Source organism: Phaethon aethereus (genome assembly GCF_964289735.1).
Source record: "Phaethon aethereus genome assembly, chromosome: W".
In the NCBI taxonomy this organism is placed as follows: domain Eukaryota; kingdom Metazoa; phylum Chordata; class Aves; order Phaethontiformes; family Phaethontidae; genus Phaethon; species Phaethon aethereus.
The window spans coordinates 34,500,426-34,522,115 of NC_138581.1; the positions used below are offsets into that span (position 1 = coordinate 34,500,426).

The 21,690-nt window shown below is 42.0% G+C and overlaps 1 protein-coding gene across 1 annotated transcript in view; it reads right to left on the reverse strand.

Moving 5' to 3' along the window:
- Positions 1-21,690, reverse strand: part of LOC309415200 (zinc finger SWIM domain-containing protein 6-like) — a gene marked incomplete at its 3' end in the record, with an annotated part of 166,580 nt that overhangs the window by 91,730 nt on the left and 53,160 nt on the right. The window contains exon 2 of the mRNA XM_082012650.1: positions 39-395. Within this exon, the coding sequence (XP_081868776.1) occupies positions 39-395 (357 nt within the window). The remainder of the gene's footprint in view (positions 1-38; positions 396-21,690) is intronic.

Here is a 21,690-nt window from a genome sequence, read left to right on the forward strand (position 1 = left end):
GGGAATGAAACAAAAGGAAGAACAAGTATCAAACTTACCATGGACTTGATTGATTTCTGAATTCTGAGAAAGAATTTCATCTGCTAGTTTTTGAGCAGTTGGCAAAACTTCTGTGTGGTGCACTGTGATCAAATACTGTATAAATTTTTGTAGTTGGTCTCTGTTCATTTGAAAGAGTGTCTCTGAAATGGGAAGATGCAGTTTGACCTCATCTGGCTTGCGGATCCGATATAAAGAGAGTGCCACAACGTGGGCACAGTAAAATATGTCCTTGTTTCCACAGCTACAGGTCACTGAGGTAATCTTGCAACGATCAAAGCTGATAGCTACATTGCAAACAGTTTCTGGCTCCGATTGCATTGCAGGCTCTGTCACTGTGCCACTCAAGTGGAAACCTGTGAAGAGAAAAAAAGAGAAAGCTTACATTATTAAGTAAAATACCATATCTCATTATCAATAACCTTTCATTAATAAAGTAAAAGTCATCATCTATTTCTATGAAATGATCTATCTTAAAGAACTTTCTTTAATTACAAATATGATGAACCCTTTTGTACATATGTACCCTTTTCATCTCCAGTAAAATCAAAAGGAAATAGTTTACAAGCCCTCTTTGCCATTCACAACATTCATAAAATTTTGATAGTAAGACAGACATTTATTTGGTAAAATGACAGCTGCAGAAGCAGAGTTACATCCGATTAAGACCAATGTGAAACTCCCAACTGCCCAAGTTGGCAGCATTTTTCCAAATCCCACACCAGGGAACCTGCACCTACCAGCAAATTCAACCATTCTCTCAATAAGAAGGAAGTAGTGCACTCCAGTGGCACGAACCCAGGTCCTAATCTCAACTGCCACCGATTCACTGAGATGAGTCACTTAACCTCTTTGATTTCAACTCTCCCACCACTGAGCTGATGCTAAAGCTCACCTTCAACTCAAGCAATCCAGTAGGGTAGCTATGTTTGTGTAGCTCTTTGGAGATGGAAACCGCTGCAGTTACCAATACACAGGATATCAGATTTATAATACTGAATGGGACATGCATGCACTGTTTCAGAAGTCTGCATTTCCACTTGGTACGATAAAGCACAAGGCAAAAGAGATGGGTTTTCTTATATTTTAAGAAGGTATGGTATACCACGAGAAATATGTTCACTTCAGCCACTATTCAACAAAGCACCCTGTTGAACCAAGGTCTCAAACTCTATTCTCTGAAGACCAGACCTAAACCAATCTGTTTTTCCAACATGAAGACCCAGGTTTGGCTCTCAATACTTTATCACTGCAGAATTTGGGTGTTTCTTTTGGATTTTATGTAAACATGACATTGATTTCTGGCTCAAGCATTAAGTCAGAGGTATAGATACAGAGCAATACAAACAAATTTCATATGCTGTATCAGTATTAAAATTGAACAGACGGCATATAAAATCTGGAATGGATACTACAAGTAAGGTGTTATATGTTAACTATTTATAACGGAAAGAATATAAAACCATGTTCCCTCAAAGTCCAAAACTGATTTAGTATTCTTGAAATATAAGAAAAGTGTGTTGTAGGAAGCAGTATCACATGAAAATTAGGTGGAAAAAAAAGAAATATATACATAACTCTACTCCAAAATGTTGCATCTCCAATTTTTTTTTAAAAAGCTCTTCAAGCTACAAGAAACAAAGAGGAAAATCTCTCATTTTTTCCATTTGTTTATGCTGTACATTTCAGAGCAGGTTGTGCAGTCGACATCACTGTTTGGATTACATTCAACTGCAGTACTCTGATACTCTACCCTGAAGAAGGTCATACACACATACTAACCTTGATTTTACAAGAGGTTGTTTACCAGTTTAAGTAGTTAGAGTTGAAGTTGAAGAGGCAGTAAGCTGTAAAGTGCACGGGGGGGGGGGGGGGGGGGGGGGCGGGCGGGCAAAGAAGCTCAGGCATACGTGATATTCTTGCTCTTGGCTCCACTCAACACTTATACAGAAAAGAGGAGAAGAATTGCCCCTTGAATCATGAGCTCCTCCCTCTGCTTTTCCCTTTCGTTTTTAAGTAGTCACGGCATGGTCCCATGAGTACCCTCTCAGAAAAAGAGGCTTTGTTAAAATGTAGCCAGATCTATTTCAGGTTAATTCCCAGTAAATGAGAATTGGATTGGTGGTCTCAAAGAAATTGTACAGGAGATTTTTTTTTTTTTTTATATCGCTTTCCTATGAAGTATACATAAAACTCTCTCTCATCTATGTGCTGAGGAAAAGCCTAACACTCTGTCCTGGTTTCAGCTAGGGTAGAGTTAATTTTCTTCATAGAAGCTAGCATGAGGCTATGTTTTGGATTTGGGATGAGAAAATGTTGATAAGGTGCTGATGTTTTGAGTTGTTGCTAAGTAGTCAAGGACAGTCCAGCTTCTCGTGCTGGCCTGCAGCGAGCAGGCTGGGGGTGCACGGGAAGCTGGGAGGGGACACAGCTGGGACAGCTGACCCAGGCTGGCCAAAGAGATATTCCATACCATATAGCGTCATGCTCAGTATATAAAGCTGGGACAAAGAAGAAGGAAGGGGTGGAGGGACGTTCGGAGTTATGGCGTCTGTCTTCCCAAGAAACCATTACGCGTGACGGAGCCCTACTTCCCTGGAGATGGCTGAACACCTGCCTGCCCATGGGGAGTGGTGAACAAATTCCTTGTTTTGCTTTGCTTGCGTGCACGGCTTTTGCTTTACTTATTAAACTGTCTTTATCTCAAACCATGAGTTTCCTCACTTTTACTCTTCCAATTCTCTCCCCCGTCCCACCGTGGGGGAGTGAGCGAGCGGCTGCGTGGTGCGTAGTTGCTGGCTGGGGCTAAACCACGACAGTCCTTTTTGGCGCCCAACGTGGGGCACGAAGTGTTTGAGATAATGACAAGTTTGATTGGAACGTGCTAGATGATAAAATTTATAGCTGTTATTGCTGTTTAGCCATTAATTGTCAGGCCCCTGTGCTTGCCATGGGTTTGCCTTCCCTGCATATATTAGAGTCCAGTGCTCGTTAGTGGCTGCTTTTTGCTTTCGCTGCTGCTGTACTGCTGATCGTCTGACTCTGCTGTGCCTGGGAAGATTCTGATAACAGCAATGGCCTTGCACCTGGGCTGGCAGATGGCCGGGGTATTGCTGGGTTTTCTCCTGTGCTGCTGTACTGAATAGGTTGGAACTCCACTGTGAACTCGAGTCGAAGGGACTGTGACCTGTGGGTGAGTCCATGTGGGAGCAGGACACCCCGAAGCGTCTGTGGCTGTGCATAAGCCCATGACAGAAGCAGGTATATCTCGAAGCATCTGTGGCCATGGTTATGTCTGTGCCGCAGCAGGTATACCTCTGATGGGATTGTGGCACAAGGATAAGTCCACGCTGGAGAAGGTACATCTCGAAGCGTCTGTGGCTGTGGATAAGTCTATGTTGCAGCAGGTGCACCTTGAAGCATTATTGGTTGTGCATGAGGTCATGCTTGGAGCACCTCAAAGTGTGTGGCCATGGAGAAGCCCTGGAGGAACTGGAACTATGGGTAAGGCCACGTTGGAGCAGATTTATCTCTGGAGGTAGTGTGGCCTGTGGAGACGGCCGTTTTGGAGCAGGTGCACCTCGAAGTGACTGCAACTGTGGATAAGTCTATGCCACAGCAGATATACCCCTGGAGAGACTGTGGCTCACGGAAGGGACTGCAGTCTGTGGATAAGTCCAAGCTGGAGCAGGGGCAAGGGGAGGAGTTCATTGCAATGTTACACCCTATGGTCCAGTACAAAGGGCCCAGGGGTGGAGATTGTAATGGAAGTACCTTTAAACTGTTGTAACCCATGATTTGAGTTGCATGTTATAGGAACTACTATAGCAGGAACCACCTGAATGAATGGAGGACAAGCCTTACAAGAAGCAGTGCCAGTGCAGCGGTGACCTGACCTGAGCTGGTACCCAGTAACTCCACGCAACACCCCACCTCGCCTGTCCTGAGTGACCACCATAAGGGATGGAGCCCAAAGTCATGGACTAAATGAACTCAGCAGACTTTTCAGGGACATTTTGGAGGGAAGTCTATAGACTAAGGGGATGATAATCTGTGTATTATATTAAAGGATGGGAAGGGGGGGGGGTGGTTAATGAGGTTATATTGGATAGTGTGGTACCTGAGCATAACGTAAATGGTATGGAATAAGGGGTGGATAATGTCCTGGTTTCAGCTAGGGTAGAGTTAATTTTCTTCATAGAAGCTAGCATGAGGCTATGTTTTGGATTTGGGATGAGAAAATGTTGATAATGTGCTGATGTTTTGAGTTGTTGCTAAGTAGTCAAGGACAGTCCAGCTTCTCGTGCTGGCCTGCAGCGAGCAGGCTGGGGGTGCACGGGAAGCTGGGAGGGGACACAGCTGGGACAGCTGACCCAGGCTGGCCAAAGAGATATTCCATACCATATAGCGTCATGCTCAGTATATAAAGCTGGGACAAAGAAGAAGGAAGGGGTGGAGGGACGTTCGGAGTTATGGCGTCTGTCTTCCCAAGAAACCATTACGTGTGACGGAGCCCTGCTTCCCTGGAGATGGCTGAACACCTGCCTGCCCATGGGGAGTGGTGAACAAATTCCTTGTTTTGCTTTGCTTGCGTGCACGGCTTTTGCTTTACTTATTAAACTGTCTTTATCTCAAACCATGAGTTTCCTCACTTTTACTCTTCCAATTCTCTCCCCCGTCCCACCGTGGGGGAGTGAGCGAGCGGCTGCGTGGTGCGTAGTTGCTGGCTGGGGCTAAACCACGACACACTCGAACACTGAAAGGGCCTAATCCCACTCCTTCCTGCTCTCAGTAAGTAGCCAAACTCCTATTAATTCTGATAGAAAAAGACCCAATGAAATATTTTCTATTAAACAATTTTTAAAAATAATGTGCCCAACCAGCTACTCCAACAATTTTGTCACTTTTAATTTTTCAGCATATAATTCAAGCATTTAAACGGTTAAAATTTTCCTGGACAGATGAGTGTCTCCAGAAATAATTAGAGTTAACAGCAGACCTACCTTTAAGTCCCTACTCACATACAGACACAAATGCAGCTCCTGGCTCCCCTTCCCTCTCCACGGAGATTTTTTGAGAATTCATGTTACAAGCAGCAACATTCATAAACACAGATCCTGATCTAAACAATGACAGCACTAATACAGTCAAGTTACCTAATCCACCCTTCTTAAGTTACAGAGGGTTTAAACAAAAAGATCAGCTGCCCTTGCAGCCTAAAATGTAGAAGCTCTGTATTAACTGTGGTGCAACAATGTGCTATGCCTGGTAATTATGAAGAACTATTTTCCTCTTCTTTTTCTGTTTGTGTATTTAAAGAAAGAAATTGTTGTTAGTAAATGTGACCTTTAAAAAGGTTTCAACATGTGACAAAACAATTCATGAAATTTCAGCTCAGAAGCCCTAGTATGGCTGTTATAATTTAACCTACCAGACATCAAACACTGCCTTCTCCACTAGCCCACAACACTGCAGAGTACTCAACAGGGAGGGCTGTTCCTCTCCCGCAGACATAGCCTTAATCTTTTTTAACCTATCCATCTAATATTCTCCAAACAAAATATCAAAAGCTTGTAGCCAGTAAAAAAACTGACACTGTGCTTTCCTAGAAAGCATTTGCTGGCAGTAATTTATAGCCTGCCAAGAGGAGAGATGTTACATGCTTCTGGAAAGAATCACCTGCATGGGGACTCAAAGATAATGACATTTCACTAAGATCCAAAGGAGCAGAAAAAGTCTCTTCAGCTAAAAGCTGCAAGCCCTCACTCCAAATATGTATTTCCCTTCAAAGGGAAAATTCCTCTTTTACTCAAAGTTACAAACCTTTGCTGGAAGTATTTATCCATTTAAAAAAAAAGTGTTTCAACCTTTAAAATAAAAAGCTTGTTTGTTATTGTCTAAAGACAACAAAAGGTTCACAGGCAGAAAAGCGTGTGTTCACTACTATTTATAGAGCAGGCATGTTTCACCTTTGCCCTTCAGCTGCTGCAGTTCAAAATGTTTTACTGTTTTCAAACCAGCACATGACCAGTAATTCAAGCTCTGCTGACATTTTCAACATGCAGAAGCTTTGCATTCTGAAAAAATGCATTTAGAAAAGCAGTTAGAGAATTAAGACAACATATCCAAATGAAGCTCTTTTGCAAAGTGATTTTGTTTCTGTTGAACACTCACCTCAGAAACAAACACACCACAAAAATGAGTTAACAGCCAAAAAATATCTTTTTCAGCTGTCATACTTTTGGAAGGAAACTGCGCCAAAGTGCCATCAGGAGGAAAATATTAAGTCACTGAATTCTACAAAGTAATTTTTGCCAAAACCTGTTTGACAGCATCCAATCCATTAAGTAAAAACATTTTGGGACTGTAAAGCTGCCCGATAATTGAAAATTCACATTACTACAATGTAGTATTTGCCAGCACAAATATATACACTTTAGACATCCTTCTGAGTTTTGTCATAGAAAATTAATACTTTAGAATAAAACAAAAGAAACTTCAAACTGTAAGGCACTAAAGAGGGTAAATGATAGTGGCATACAGAGAAACAGCAGCTGGTCAGCTTTCAGTCACTCAAGCAAAAGCAAATTTTGAAATAGTGAGTTCCACTAATCCAACAGCATAAGCAGCAAATTTACTGCACTAAATAAGCATCATCAATAGCATCTCACAAACTTAATGCATTTCTACTGTCACCCTGTGTTACAAAACATCTTCCTCAATGTACCCAAGTCTAAAGATGTACTTTAAAAGATACTGACCAAAACGAACAAAACCTAATCAGAACAAGCAGCCATGTAAAATGCTGGGGGGGGGGGAAGAAAATTTATGCTGAGATTTTACAGTGTTGTGGCTCAAGGAAATTAAAAAAAAAAAAGCACAATATAAGTTTTAAATCAACTATAAATAGAAATTCAAATCTAAAGTTTTAGACCGTTGGATTCTTTTTCTCTCAGTAGTTCAGAGTTCAAAATTCTAAAATGTTCCTTTAGACACAGAAAAAAAGAAATTAAAGAAAAAACCTCTCGTTCGAGGGGAGCTACATCCATTTGTGATTCAGTCAACAATACAGCAAGCTATTATAAAGTGAACTTTAGAATTATTCAAAATATTTTTTCAGCTTTCTCAGTAAACTTTAGCTGCCTTTTCAAAAATGCCAATAACATGACATCAAAACAAACACATTACCAGCTCAAAAAACAGCAAGCTATTCCTATGAACATACAATAATAGTACTTTAACAAAATCTATTAAAAATCTCTGCTGTCAAGAATTCTAATGGTTAAAAAAATAATCACTTTAAGTTCATACTTGTAATTGAAAGCTTTGAAATGCAACCACAGATCAACACTGGGTACTGTTTATCCTTTACAGAAAATAAAAAATATCAGCACTGGATTACAGAAATATCCCAAAGCTTAAAAACCAGTGCCTTTGAATAGCTTTCTGCCATGTACCTTTTGAGAACACCATGCATACCTCATCCACTATGCACACATTATCTTAAAATTTGGAAATGTGTTACCAACTGTCTTTGGAAAACAGAAGCATTCTTTAATATTGATCCACTGACCTTTTTTCAAGTAGTTTACAAGAATCATCTTTATGTTCCTATTAAAAAAAAAGAACAAAACAACTCAAGAGCTGTTTTGCATTCCCAGAAGAAGAGACCAGTGGACGAGATTATTTATAGAGAAAAAAATGGAAGAGCTTGTTCTGAAAGCTGGGGAGTCTTCAGTGAGCAAGAACTACGTGGGTAACTTCCTCCTACATAACTTTAAGTTGGCAATCATCTAAATCATACCCTCTATCTTTAACAGTCATTTAAATTAACTTGCAGACCTGCCAGCTAAGATTTATTCAGACTACTATATTACTTTGCAAACACATGATCACTGTGTGAAGTGAAAAACACCTCTGCTTCACCTTGCCAACCAAACAACAGGAAATGCTTATGGAAAGTAGTGTCCAACTGTGTCCATTAGCTATTTTTTCATAACTTAGATCAGTAGTTGCATCTCCCACCCCCCACCCAAGACAAGCAAAAGTCTAAACCATGTTTCCCTCATTCAAATTTTGTCTTTTAAGAAGTGGTTTTCCTTTAAGATGGCAAAGTAGTATCCTACATTCAATTCTTCTGAACATTGGAACACTCTAAAAACAGATCAACAACACACTTGGAAATTATTATGAAGTCAAAACTTTGCATGCCACCACTTAGCCTGAAGAGGAGGAAAGGCCATTCAATCAGCAAATAATGCAACAAAATGCTTTCCCCTGCCCAACAGCCATATAAGATCTGGACTGTTTTAAGACAGATGCAGACTGCAGCAGCTCCTGCTGTCTGGAGGTGGAGGCATTGAACAAAACATGCTTCCCATGAGCATGGCCTCAAGGGTCCCTCAAAGTTTCACTGCTATCCCTTCGACTAAACAACATCCAACCCACTCCACAGGAACCTCATACGAACTACAGAATGATGTTCTCACCAGCACTGCTCACAGCCTCAGATCACATCTCTCAAAAACCTGAAAGTTGTCTGCACTCCAGCTCATTTAATATGGATATAACCACCCGTTTTAGGTGTTTGCTGCATTAGCTTTGTGGGGAAAGCAAAAGCAGCCATATCTTGGTGTAAAAAAAAAAAAAACAAAAACAAAAACAAGCACCTTCTAGACAGCAGTAACATAGAACCCTACCTCTAGCACAGTGATCCTCAAATTGTGATCTAGGATGCTATGGGAAATGATGCTTATGGCTCACAAAGCAGAAGCAGAGCAGAAGCAGACATATCTCTTCAATTAAAAGCTTAACATAGTGCTGAGCATTCACTAGAAATGTGAATGCTGACCAACTCCTGTCAGGTCAAGAAGGCTAGCAATCCATGGCTGCAGGCCACCTTCTATCAGGTATACAATCCAAGTTTGTTTGTTTTTCAAATGGTATCAGTTTAAAACAAACTTTGCTCCTCCATGCTAAAAGCTTAAGGGTGCCTCTCTCAGTACAATGTATCATAAGAGCAGCAGTAAACAAAATAAAAAAGAAATCTGCGTGACCCTGGAAGCCCCAAAGCTGACGGGTAGAAAAGTAGAGTTTCCTGTGAGACACCAGCAGACCAGAAATGTATTTATATATCCAACAGTTCTTATAATAATATATCCCACAGAGACCACATGACAGCTACCTTTAAAAAAAAAAAAAAATCAAGAATACCAAAAAACCCATAAGTTTCGCAGAATGTGTGTAAATTAACATTTTATGTTTTACGATTGTCCTGGTTTCAGCCAGGATAGAGTTAATTTTCTTCATAGAAGCTAGTATGAGGCTATGTTTTGGATTTGGGATGAGAAAATGTTGATAAAGTGCTGATGTTTTGAGTTGTTGCTAAGCAGTCAAGGACAGTCCAGCTTCTCGTGCTGGCCTGCTAGCAAGGAGGCTGGGGGTGCACAGGAAGCTGGGAGGGGACACAGCCAGGACAGCTGACCCAGGCTGGCCAAAGAGATATTCCATACCATATAACATCATGCCCAGTATATAAAGCTGGGGGAAGAAGGAAGGGATGGAGGGATGTTCGGAGTGATGGCGTCTGTCTTCCCAAGAAACCATTATGCATGATGGAGCCCTGCTTCCCTGGAGATGGCTGAACCCCTGCCTGCCCATGGGGAGTGGTGAATGAATTCCCTGTTTTGCTTTGCTTGTGTGCGCGGCTTTTGCTTTGCCTATTAAACTGTCTTTATCTCAAACCATGAGTTTCCTCACTTTTACTCTTCCGATTCTCTCCCCTGTCCCACTGTGGGGGAGTGAGCGAGCAGCTGCGGGGTGCTTAGTTGCTGGCTAGGGCTAAAACAGCACAGTGATGCATGTGTATTGGGTTTGCATGGCAAGGTTTTGGTAGTGGGGTGGCTACAGGGGTGGCTTTTGTGAGAAGATGCCAGAAGCTTCCTCTATGTCTGATAGAGCCAATACCAGCTGGCTCCAAGACAGACCCACCACTGGCCAAGGCCAAGCCAATCAGCAACAGCAGTAGCACCTCTGTGATAACATATTTAAGAAGGGGAAAAAATGCTGCACAACAGTAGCTGGAGGAAAGGAGTGAGAATGTGTGAGAGAAACAACTCTGCAGACACCAAGGTCAGTGAAGGAGGAAGGGGAGGACATGCTCCAGGCACCAGAGCACAGATTCCCCTGCAGCCTGTGGTGAAGACCATGGTTAAGCAGGCTGTCCCCCTGCAGCCCATGGAGGTCCACAGTGGAGTAGATATCTACCTGCAGCTCGTGGAGGACCCCAAGCCAGAGCAGGTAGATGCACCCAAAGGAGGCTGTGACCCCATAGAGAGCCTGTGCTGGAGCAGGCTCCTAGCAGGACCTGTGGAGAGAGGAGCCCACACTGGAGCAGGTTTGCTGGCAGGACCTGCAGCCCCATGGGGGACCCATGCTGGAGCAGTCTGTTCCTGAAGGACTGCACCCTGTGGAAGGGACCCAGGCTGGAGCAGTTTGTGAAGAACTGCAGCCCAGGGGTAGGGCTCACCTTGGAGAAGTTTGTGGAGGACTGTCTCCTGTGGTCGTGACACCACCCTGGAGTAGGGGAAGAGCATGAGGAGGAAGGAGCGGCAGAGACAACATGTGATGAACTGACCACAACCCCCATTCCCTGTCCCCCTGTGCCACTCAGAGGGGGGAGGTAGAGAAAAATCATGTGTAAGTTGAGCCAGGAAAGAAGGGAGAGGTGGGGGGAAGGTGTTTTAAGATTTGGTTTTAGTTCTCATTATCTCTACTCTGATTTTGATTGGCAATAAATTAAATTAATTTTACCCAAGTTGAGTCTTTTTTGCCTGTGATGGTAATTGGTGAGTGATCTCTCCTTGTCCTTACCTCGACCCATGAGCCTTTCATTGTATTTTTCTCTCCTTGTCCAGTTGAGGAGGGGGAGTGATAGAGCAGCTTAGTGGGCACCTGGCATCCAGACAAGATCAACCCACCACACACATGGTAAGCCTCAAACTTTTGAGAGAGACTTAATAGGCTATCTGAGCTGAGGGAAACCAGCTGGAACCATCATACAGCAGCTCACTGCAGCAGAAGTGTGAAGTGTGAATCATCAAATCTACACTGGCATTGAAGAGAAACTGGAAGTAAATTCAAATCAAAGGGTAAGGAAAAAAAGGGTAATTAATACTCAAGAAAGTTGCTAGAGGTAGAGCTACTCCCAAATAATTGAGCTTTTAACTAACCATGCTGCCCAGACAGTCCAGCTAGTATACATTAAAATATTTATAGGTGAATTGTAATGGAATATTAATGTAGGCAGGCACCAGGCTCAAGTTTACATTCAGACATAACAAAGGCTGGAAACAAAAGGTTAAGACATATTACTAATATACAGTTAAATTTTTATAAACAAACCTTCACTCTGCTGGTGAACTTCATAGGCCCTGGTTTTTTTTGCGAAGGGAACAGACTGAGACACCAGGATGTGCAAACAGTCTGCAAGGATCTGCATCCCAGCAATATGCTGAGGGAGCCCAAGAACAAGGACTGGCAGTCTTCAGAGGACCAGTGTGAAGACATTTGTTGCTAGCTTTTGAGGAGGAATTTGCTCTACTACAGTGGGCAGAAGCTGGCATCCCTCCTGCAGGAAGCAGGCAGCAGAGATTCATCCCATAGCCCAGGGTATCTATCTCCCAAGGTGATACAGTTTTAGCTTTTACTGCTACTTAGTTTTCACATCACATTTGCAGGGAGAAAATATGCTTAGTTGCCACAGCACAAGCATAAATATTACAAATGGGAAAGTGACTGCAAATGAGGAAGAGCAAGAAAACCAAAGAAAGATTAAACCTCCTGCTTTCATTAAAATATCCTTAAAGCAATACAAGAAGAAATAGGCTGCTCTTACATTCATGAAAGCAAATATTTAGATACTATCAGTTGTGTTAAGCAACTTAGAAGATGCCTTGCCTGTCAAACAGATAAAATATGGTCATTTGTTAAAGTTGCTATTTACATTTTTATTGCTTAGAGGTGAAATTTTCCATATTACATATCTACAGTTAAAGGCTTACCCTCAACTAAGAATCATCTGTCTCCACCAAAAGGAAAAAAACAGAAATTAAATCATCTGAGAATGAAGAAAACTTCCAGCAAAACCTGCTCATTTTTAAGGGAGGGAAAGAGGGGAAGAACCCAGCTCTAATCGATTTTTTTTTTGTTTAAGTTTCCCTCCCCCCAGTCCAACCTCATCTCTCCTCCTTTCACCTTCAACTGGCTCAGTGCATGCACTTTTCCCATTTAATGGGAAGTGGATAAAATCCTACAAAGGAAGAAGACAGCAATCACTGATATAAACTTGGGAAGAGATTTAAAAAATATTAGAAAATAATTACTTCCTGAAAAGAGTATGTCTGGATTTCCATAGCCCTATTTACAGTTTGGGAAAACCCAGCACAGGAAGTCTGAAACACAGGCATGCTGCAGTAAACAATATATAGGTCATTCCAACAGCATAAAACATTTAACTGATTGAGTAATTTAAGACTGCACTCAAACAGTTAAAGTTTAAGCTATGCAAAAGTGCAAGACAGTATACTTTTGAAACTAAACTGACCTTCCATCAGGAAGCATTACACTATTCCTTGTATTGGGTCTGGCTAGGACAGAGTTAACTTTCCCCATAGCAGCCCTCACAGTGCTGTGCTTTGCATTGGTAGCTAGAAGGGTGTTGATAACACGCCAGTGTTTTGGCTGCTGCTGAGCAGTGCTCACACAGCATCAAGGCTGTCTCTGCAACATTTCCGCCCGCCCCCCTCCCCCCCCCCCCGCTCCCCTCCCCCCTCCCCCCCCGCTCCCCTCCCCCCTCCCCCCCCCCCCCCCCCCCCCCGCTCACCACCAAAGGCCAGTAGGCTGGGGGTGGGCAAGATCTTTGGAGGGGACACAGCCAGGACAGCTGACTCAAACTGGCCAAAGGGATATTCCATACCATATGACGTCTGCTCAGCAATAAAAGCTAAGAGAAAGGAGGAGGAGTGGGGGGCATTTGTTTTCCGATGTTTGTCTTAGGAGCAACCACTACGCATGACTGAACATCACCTACTGCTGATGGGAAGTAGAGAGTAAATATTTTGTTTTCTTTTGCTTCCAGCTTATTAAACTGCCTTTATCTTGACCCACATGTTTGGTTTTTTATTCTTTCCATCCTAATTTCTCCCCCCTGTCTTGCTGAGGAGGAGAGTGATAGAGCAGCTTGGTGACACCTGGCATCCAGCCAAGGTCAACCTACCACAAAGAGGAAACTGCCACTCCTATTTCCATTACTAGTTGTGTAATAAATAATTTTCGGAGGAGAAAAAAGGAGGAGAAAAAAGGAGGAGAAAAAAGGAGGAGAAAAAAGGAGGAGAAAAAAGGAGGAGAAAAAAGGAGGAGAAAAAAGGAGGAGAAAAAAGGAGGAGAAAAAAGGAGGAGAAAAAAGGAGGAGAAAAAAGGAGGAGAAAAAAGGAGGAGAAAAAAGGAGGAGAAAAAAGGAGGAGAAAAAAGGAGGAGAAAAAAGGAGGAGAAAAAAGGAGGAGAAAAAAGGAGGAGAAAAAAGGAGGAGAAAAAAGGAGGAGAAAAAAGGAGGAGAAAAAAGGAGGAGAAAAAAGGAGGAGAAAAAAGGAGGAGAAAAAAGGAGGAGAAAAAAGGAGGAGAAAAAAGGAGGAGAAAAAAGGAGGAGAAAAAAGGAGGAGAAAAAAGGAGGAGAAAAAAGGAGGAGAAAAAAGGAGGAGAAAAAAGGAGGAGAAAAAAGGAGGAGAAAAAAGGAGGAGAAAAAAGGAGGAGAAAAAGGAAAAAATCAGTGCTGCACTTGTGCCAAATGAAAAATAGCATTAAAATTCCTAGAAAGGAAGACCCTTTCTTTATGGCCATAATTCTGTTCTTTCATTTGTATACCAAGTATTCAGAAATACTTGATTCTTAGCATTTACAAAATCTTTTATTGCAGAATGAATAGGCTTAATGTAAGAAAAACAGATTTCCAAAGGCACAGAAAACTGAGTGCAAGTCACTTGCATATCTTTTTGTATTTATAAAATACATATATCTGATAGTTCAAACAAAAAATTACATACGTTCCCAGGCCCTAATTTCTGGGAGCTGCATGCAGAGCAAGCACTTGGAATAGGTAAAGGGTAGGGGTGTGCGGGGGAGCCTGATGTACATTCTTCCACTGACTAAGCCAACGCTAGCACATTCAGAGCACACAGCTGCTCCTCAAACAATGCAGGTAAGATTAATATGCAATTTTCTTAAAGAGGTAATTTAGGAGCCCACCCCTTCCTCTAAAACCACACACTAATTCTTGAATGAGCAAGGTATAACATTCTTCCTTGCCAGAGCCAAGAAATTCTTAGGAATGTTTACCTCTAACCTGCAGCACCCAGAACTTTAACAATCTATAGTTATTCTGACTATTCATCAGATTCTAGATAGCGTTTTAGTATGTAACATGTTATCCAAGTCTCTATTAACATGCATGTGTCCTGGTTTCAGCCAGGATAGAGTTAATTTTCTTCACAGAAGCTAGCCTGAGGCTATGTTTTGGATTTGGGATGAGAAACTGTTGATAAGATGCTGATGTTTTGGGTTGTTGCTAAGTAGTCAAGGACAGTCCAGCTTCTCATGCTGGCCTGCTAGCAAGAAGGCTGGGGGTGCACGGGGAGCTGGGAGGGGACACAGCCGGGACAGCTGACCCAGGCTGGCCAAAGAGATATTCCCTACCATACAATGTCATGCCCAGTACACAAACTGGAGTTAACCGGGGGGTGGGAATCGCTGCTCGGGGACGGGCTGTCGATCACTGGGTGGTGAGCAATTGCTGTATTGGGCATCACTTGTTCTTGTACATTCCTTTGTCGGTACTATTATTGTTGTTATCACTGTTGTTTCCTTCTCTCTGCTGTCCTATTAAACTGTCTTTACCTCAAACCATGAGTTTCCTCACTTTTACTCTTCTGATTCTCTCCCCCATCCCACTGTGGGGGAGCAAGCGAGCAGCTGTGTCGGGCTTAGTTGCTGGCTGGGGCTAAACCACAACAATAAGGTTGAACAATAAAATGCAATATGAGATTTTTCTTTTTTTAAATTCATGTCTCACACCCAGAAAATCAAAACCTTCCAGGTAACACAGACCAAGATAGTGAAAAGTTTGGAAAGGCAGGGGGAAAGAGGAAAAAAATGGAACTGCGCAATCAAGGAAGCAAAACTTCCAGGGTAAATTAAAGAAAAACAGTCTAAGAAAGGAGGACAAATTATACAAGTAAACACAATTTAATTTGTCATTTAGACTTATTAAGCAAGTTACTGGAATTCAACATGCTGTGGTTTGGCCTCCAAGATCAGGTTTTACAGTACCTAAGCTATTAGACTGAGAACCCCAACAAAAAAAACAAAAAAAGCACTTCTGGTAACATATAACATTTCTAACTTTCACTTACAAGCCAAGAAACACCTGTCCTGGTTTCAGCTAGGATGGAGTTGTTATGATGATAAAGATCTGTAAACTGAAAACTGTGCCTTTAACTTTTAAACACTGTCAGTATCCCAGCTCTCATCAAAATAAATTTAAATACTTCAGTCGGGGCCCTTACAGAGAGGGCTATTGATTTATTCTCTTTATACTTTAAATAGTTCAAAAGAAATTGAAATTATCTAGAAAGAATGCCTTCAGTATTGTGCCCTGCAACAACATTCCCATCCCTTTTCGCAAATCTGCCCTGCTCTCGTACTTGGCAGAACAATTCAAAGGAAGCAGCTGTGTACTATATCAGAGTTGTCCACTTATTAAATCAAAATAACTAAAAAAAAAAAAAAAAATTTAAATATATCCATCCATACCCTCTTCAGTCAAATAGGAAGGAAAAGAACTGTTTAACTAGCATCATGCTTCCAGAAGGTTGACTACTCTATGATTTGGTTATTTGTATCTGTTGAGAAAGGGTTTAAATAGATCTTTCAGTATACCAAGGTAGCTTAGACTATATAGCAAGGACTACTATTCCCTACATCAATTTTTTCCTGTTTACTTAGCCAAATGGGAGGCTTCCTCCTCTAATAAGGAGTGAAACAGATATCAGGAGCTGCAAACATTATTAACCACTTCCTTAGAAATCTGTCTTCTCTGCAGTCTGAATCTCTGGATGAGAGTTGTGACAGATATCCATACGATGCCTGCTGCCCTTCTTAAATTCTCCAAGCAAATCTTAGAAGTCCAGATTCATAGACCTAGCTTAGTCCTAACAAGCAATGATGATGTTTTAAGGTTAAATGGAATTACTTTCCTACATAAATATTCGAACATCAGACCAACTATTTTCAAAATACTTTGAAAACACAGAATAATATCAGTAATGAACCTGAAATACCCAAAGCTTTTTGACCCCTGCTTACTCAGCAAGAAAATCCTATTTCTCAGAAAGAAATCTCCTAGTTCTCACCTCTGGCAAGACTCGCAAGCCCATGAGATGTGCGAGTTCCAGATTGAGATGCTAGCTGAATCTTCCCATCTGTGACATACATTAATTGGATCAACAAGCATCCTCACATGCTCTGAAAGAGGAATGAGGGAAAACATTGCTCACCTTTTCAGTGCCAGTTCTCATGTATGCTTTCACTTGTTTTTATTTCATCTTTTGGTTACACAAAAAAGTAAAATACAAGACATGCACCACCTCAGAAGAGGCTCTGAAACCTATCATCGTCTCATCCCTGCAATGTGCATTTCATATGCCTGCTTGTCTGTTTGCAGCAATAATTCCTCAGTTTGAATACAAAGTAACAGATAAGCATCCCTCTTTATGAATTTACCCCCAAGAGCTCTGAAATGTTGCTCCATTAAAAGCACATCTCAGCACATCCTGCTGGTTTTGGTTGCTGAAATACTCTACCCCCTCCCCAATTCCCTCTGGTCTCTCATGGACTATAAAGCTGAAATTAGCTACTCATTACATGTGAAGGAGTCTCACATAGAGCAGCACCTTGCTGCGGAAGTCTGCTACTTTACATGGCAATTTCAGAACTACAGCACCTGCTACCTTACTAATATGTATATTTAATGCCACTGCATAATGTACAGAATTATATGCTGTTCATTGCCCGTTTGTTCAGATATTATGTACTCTTAAGTAGCATTATTCCCTTTGAATAACATTTTATTTTTTATTAGGCCTTCTCCCTGGTGTTCTTTGTAACAGAACCCCAAATGAATGGCTCATAGACTATTCTAGACCAAAAAATCCCAGGACTCAGGGTGAGGTAACCAAATGTGACAAGCTTCTGGCCTGCAACTACTAGCATAGTAGTTTATTTCCTGGGTCTCACTCCCCAGTCTACAGTTTTACATTGTTTTGATATGAAGGGAAGTGGAAAGGGAATCATATTTGGACAACTGGTGGGAAACCTATTCTTGCCACTGGAAATATGAATACTTGTATTACAGCAGTGGCCTTTGCAACAAATTTTATTCTTTCTACTAGAGGACACTAAGTAGTAATATTAAAGTTCTACTACATACAGTTATTAATAAGTTTATTCACAATAGCAAATGACTTCAGAGGAAAGAAATCAAAGTTTTAAACTAGAGAAACAAGTTTTGGAGTCAAGTGTTGGACCAACACATGGGAGACGTTTCATGTCCTTCAGGAAATACTTCAATGTGCTCCTATGCCAAACGTAGTCTTAAGACAGTATCACCAACCCTCCCTACACCTAACTCAGGGAAAACAGATTATGAATATGGTTATTCCAAGTGACAAAACAACTGGCCATTTAGTCTAGAAGGCAGTGAATGCTAACATGTATGGTTCCCAGCTCAGATTTTGACTTTAATTACATACTTCCAAAGCAGCCCAAGTAAAAGGTAACGAATCTACTCTGCATTACTAAAGTGATGCCCTCTGGGAAACATTACTTTAAACCTGCTTTGGAGCAAGCAATAATCTGCTCTCTGTTGGAGGGCAAGTGCAATGCAAGGCAAAGGAGATTCCAATATACTTAGCTAAAACAAGCTTTATCTCAACTAGACGCTCAGGATTATGCAGGCAGATGTTTGCTCTAGAATTAGTTTTCAGATCATTTTGATGTTAGGAAGATTTGGGGGCTATGACAACACAGAAGTACCCCCACAGGCTGCTTTAGAATGTTAGGAACAAAATTCCAACTGGCACATTTTCCTTGTTCCAAACTGCAAATAAATGTAAACATGAAAAAAGCAACAGAGACACCCCTTGCTGGCCAGATCGAGTCTCAATGTAGTCTTCTCTCATCTGCTAGTGTTGAAGGTATGCAAGGAATGAAGCTGGGGGTATTGTTTAGTCTCTGTGAGCAGTTAACAAGGTGCAACCTTGAGGGAAGGAACAAGATAATCACAAAAGAAACACAGCTACTCAACCTTGAGTCAACTATCCTGATTAACATATAATTAACATATAATTGGCATAATAGAAACCTGCCCCTGGGCAGGGAAAGCCCCCTCCCCACTGAGCATGCCTAGAAAAAAAGGAGGATGCTGTGACTTTAAGTGGAGACGAGGCTTGTGAGAACCAATGGGAACAAGGGTAACGGAGCCAACTTGTAAAAAATACTGATAACTGTTGCTCAAAGTGTATAAATATTTTCTGTGTGTTAACTGAGGCGTGCTAGCTTTGTGGACCTACCACCTAGCACCCAACTGTGTGCAGATTTGGAATAAAAGCAAATATCTCGGCTCTGTGTGTTTTTTGGCTCTCTGCACACCGGGTGGAAGAACCCATATTTGGGACAACACTAGTGCTTGCTGCACTATGGAGTAGTGTTTATACTCATAATCCACAAAAATCATTGTCACTGGTGGGGAGGGGAATATCTATTTCTCCTTTATTATGGATTGCACAGGGACACGTTGAGGAAAGGCAGTGAAGGCATGGCAGAATGGGCTAAACCACACCAAGGCTGACTGCTGTCCTAGAGGAATACCTGTGTGATACCTGGCCTCTCAGCCTCGGAGAGGAGGGTCAACAGGCTGCAGTTGCCAAAAACTGCTTCCTATTTGCAGCAGTCTGAAGAGTAGAAGCTTGTAAATAAAAAGCTTGCAGGGTAGACTGGAGGGTCAGATGAGAAGGTTGTCTAACACCAAAGTGAACTACAAACAAAGAGAGGAAAAGAGCCCACGCTGTTGCTCAGAGAGGACCAAGTGGCACAACCTGTAATGTCTGCTCCAAGGAAGAGCAGTGCATGAGAAACAGCCAGTTTAGAAAGGGAGGTTGGGAGGAGGTGGTGGTGGTGTCCTGCTTTGTTGCTTCAACTGTTTCACAATGCAGACTTTTCCCACATCAAAAGGGGGGAGGGAGGGGAGGGCTCAATGTCCAGATGGAGATTGGTGACGAGTGGTGTCCCTCAGGGGTCCATATTGGGACCAGTGCTCTTTAATATCTACATCAGTGACATAGGGGGATCGAGTACACCCTCAGCAAGTCTGTAGATGACACCAAGCTGAGTGGTGCAGTTGACACGCCTGAGGGATGGGATGCCATCCAGAGGGACCTGGACAAGCTCAAGGAATGGGCCCATGTGAACCTCATGAGGTTCAACAAGGCCAAGAGTAGGGTCCTGCACCTGGGTCAGGGTAACCCCTGGTATCAATACAGTCTGGGGGATGAAGGGATTGAGAGCAGCCCTGCCAAGAAGGACTTGGGGGTACTGGTGGAGGAAAAGCTGGGCATGAGCCAGCAATGTGTGCTCACAGCCCAGAAGGCCAACTGTATCCTGGGCTGCATCCAAAGAAGCATGGCCAGCAGGTCGAGGGAGGTGATTCTGCTCCTCTACTCCGCTCTGGCGAGACCCCACCTGGAGGGCTGTGTCTAGCTCTGGAGCCCTCATCACAGGAAAGACATGGACCTGTTGGAGTGTGTCCAGAGGAGGGCCACAAAATCGATCAGAGGGATGGAACACCTCTCCTATGAGGACAGGCTGAGAGAGTTGGGGTTGTTCAGCCTGGAGAAGAGAAGGCTCCGGGGAAACCTTGTTGCAGTCTTCCAGTACTTGAAGGGGGCTTATAAGAAAGATGAGGACAGACTTTTTAGCAGGGCCTGTTGCAGTAGGACAAGGGTTAATGCTTTTAAACTAAAAGAGGGTAGATTCAGACTAGATACAAGGAAGAAATTCTTCACAATGAGGGTGGTGAAACCCTGGCACAGGTTTCCCAGAGAGGTGGTAGATGCCCCATCCCTGGAAACATTCAAGGTCAGGTTGGACGGGGCTCTGAGCCATCTGATCTAGCTGAAGGTGTCCCTGCTCACTGCAGGGGGGTTGGACTAGAGGACCTTAAAGGTACCTTCCAAACCAAAGATTCTATGATTGTAGTCTATAGCCTACTTTTAGAAACTAGGAAAAACCACTAAACTGACTATTTCAATGCACCATGGTAAACAATTACCCAACAGATTAAAAATATACAAAGAACAGCAGAGTATGCTGGGCATTCATATCCTGCAAAAAACCCTATTTTCCTTCTTCACTCAACAGCAGTTCTTCAGTCATACAGCAGCTAGCCAAATGTACCAATTTTTAACCTTTCAAGTAGGAGGATAGAATGGAATAAGGGTGAGGAAAGGACCTATTAGAATAATTAAGCCTTCATGAAACCAGAAATTGACGCGTAGTATTTAACAGCTGTTTAAAATACGCATAACTAGGTTTGGAATCGTTATTCTGATTTAGAGCACTGTTTATGTGTAAGTAAATACAGTCTGACAGCAATCAGAAAGAATCAACTGCAAGTTTAATAAGCATTATTTGTATTCTACATAATAATCTATTTGTTCTTTCAAGCCACTGCAGTGATAACACATTTAAAGTCTTCTACTGTGTACTAAATCTAAGGTACCTAGGCAAAGCACAGCATATTCCAGTTGAACGCTTCCCAAATCATATCGTTAACTTTTTAAATATTACTGCCATCTGGCTACTAGGCTTTGTTTACCAAAACCATAGCTATGCACACTTTTCTACAGCAGCTGTAGTAAAAAAATTTAAGTAATACCATTTGGTTAATTTACAATTCACTTTAAAAAAACATAACAGAAAACTAAAACGTTTTATCAAATCAGTTACCATTGTGCCTAGAAAAATTAAATATATGTAGCTTTGTGTTTTGCTTGCTTTCCCATTTCGGTGCTTTAATGTTCTTCAACTCATTTCCCATCTACGCTGACACAGGAAAGAAATAACAGTGACCAAAGAATTTGTCAAGAGCTAAATAAGTAGTCTTGCATTATCTGTAATTCCTTTCTGGATGAGCACTGGTACTATAAAAGTAGGACACTGAAATGCTGTTATGCTAGTACCTCAGTTCTTAGGGTACATAGCAAGTCATACAGCCCTCTCAAAGAGACCCCAAAACCAAGCTGAAAGTTCTGATAAATTCCAGGGACTCCTCACAGTGTCTAGGCCACACTAAACAAGATAAATATTTCAATTATGACTAATCTGAAATAACGCATGATGAAAGCTGGGGAAGTCTTGGGAGCAGTGAGAATATTTAAATTGGAAAAGAGCTTGTGGGGATTTTTCCTATTCCTAATTACAGTACATTGTATTAATCAGGCATGGAAACCACAAACCCAAGGCTCTTTGTGATCAAGTTGTCAT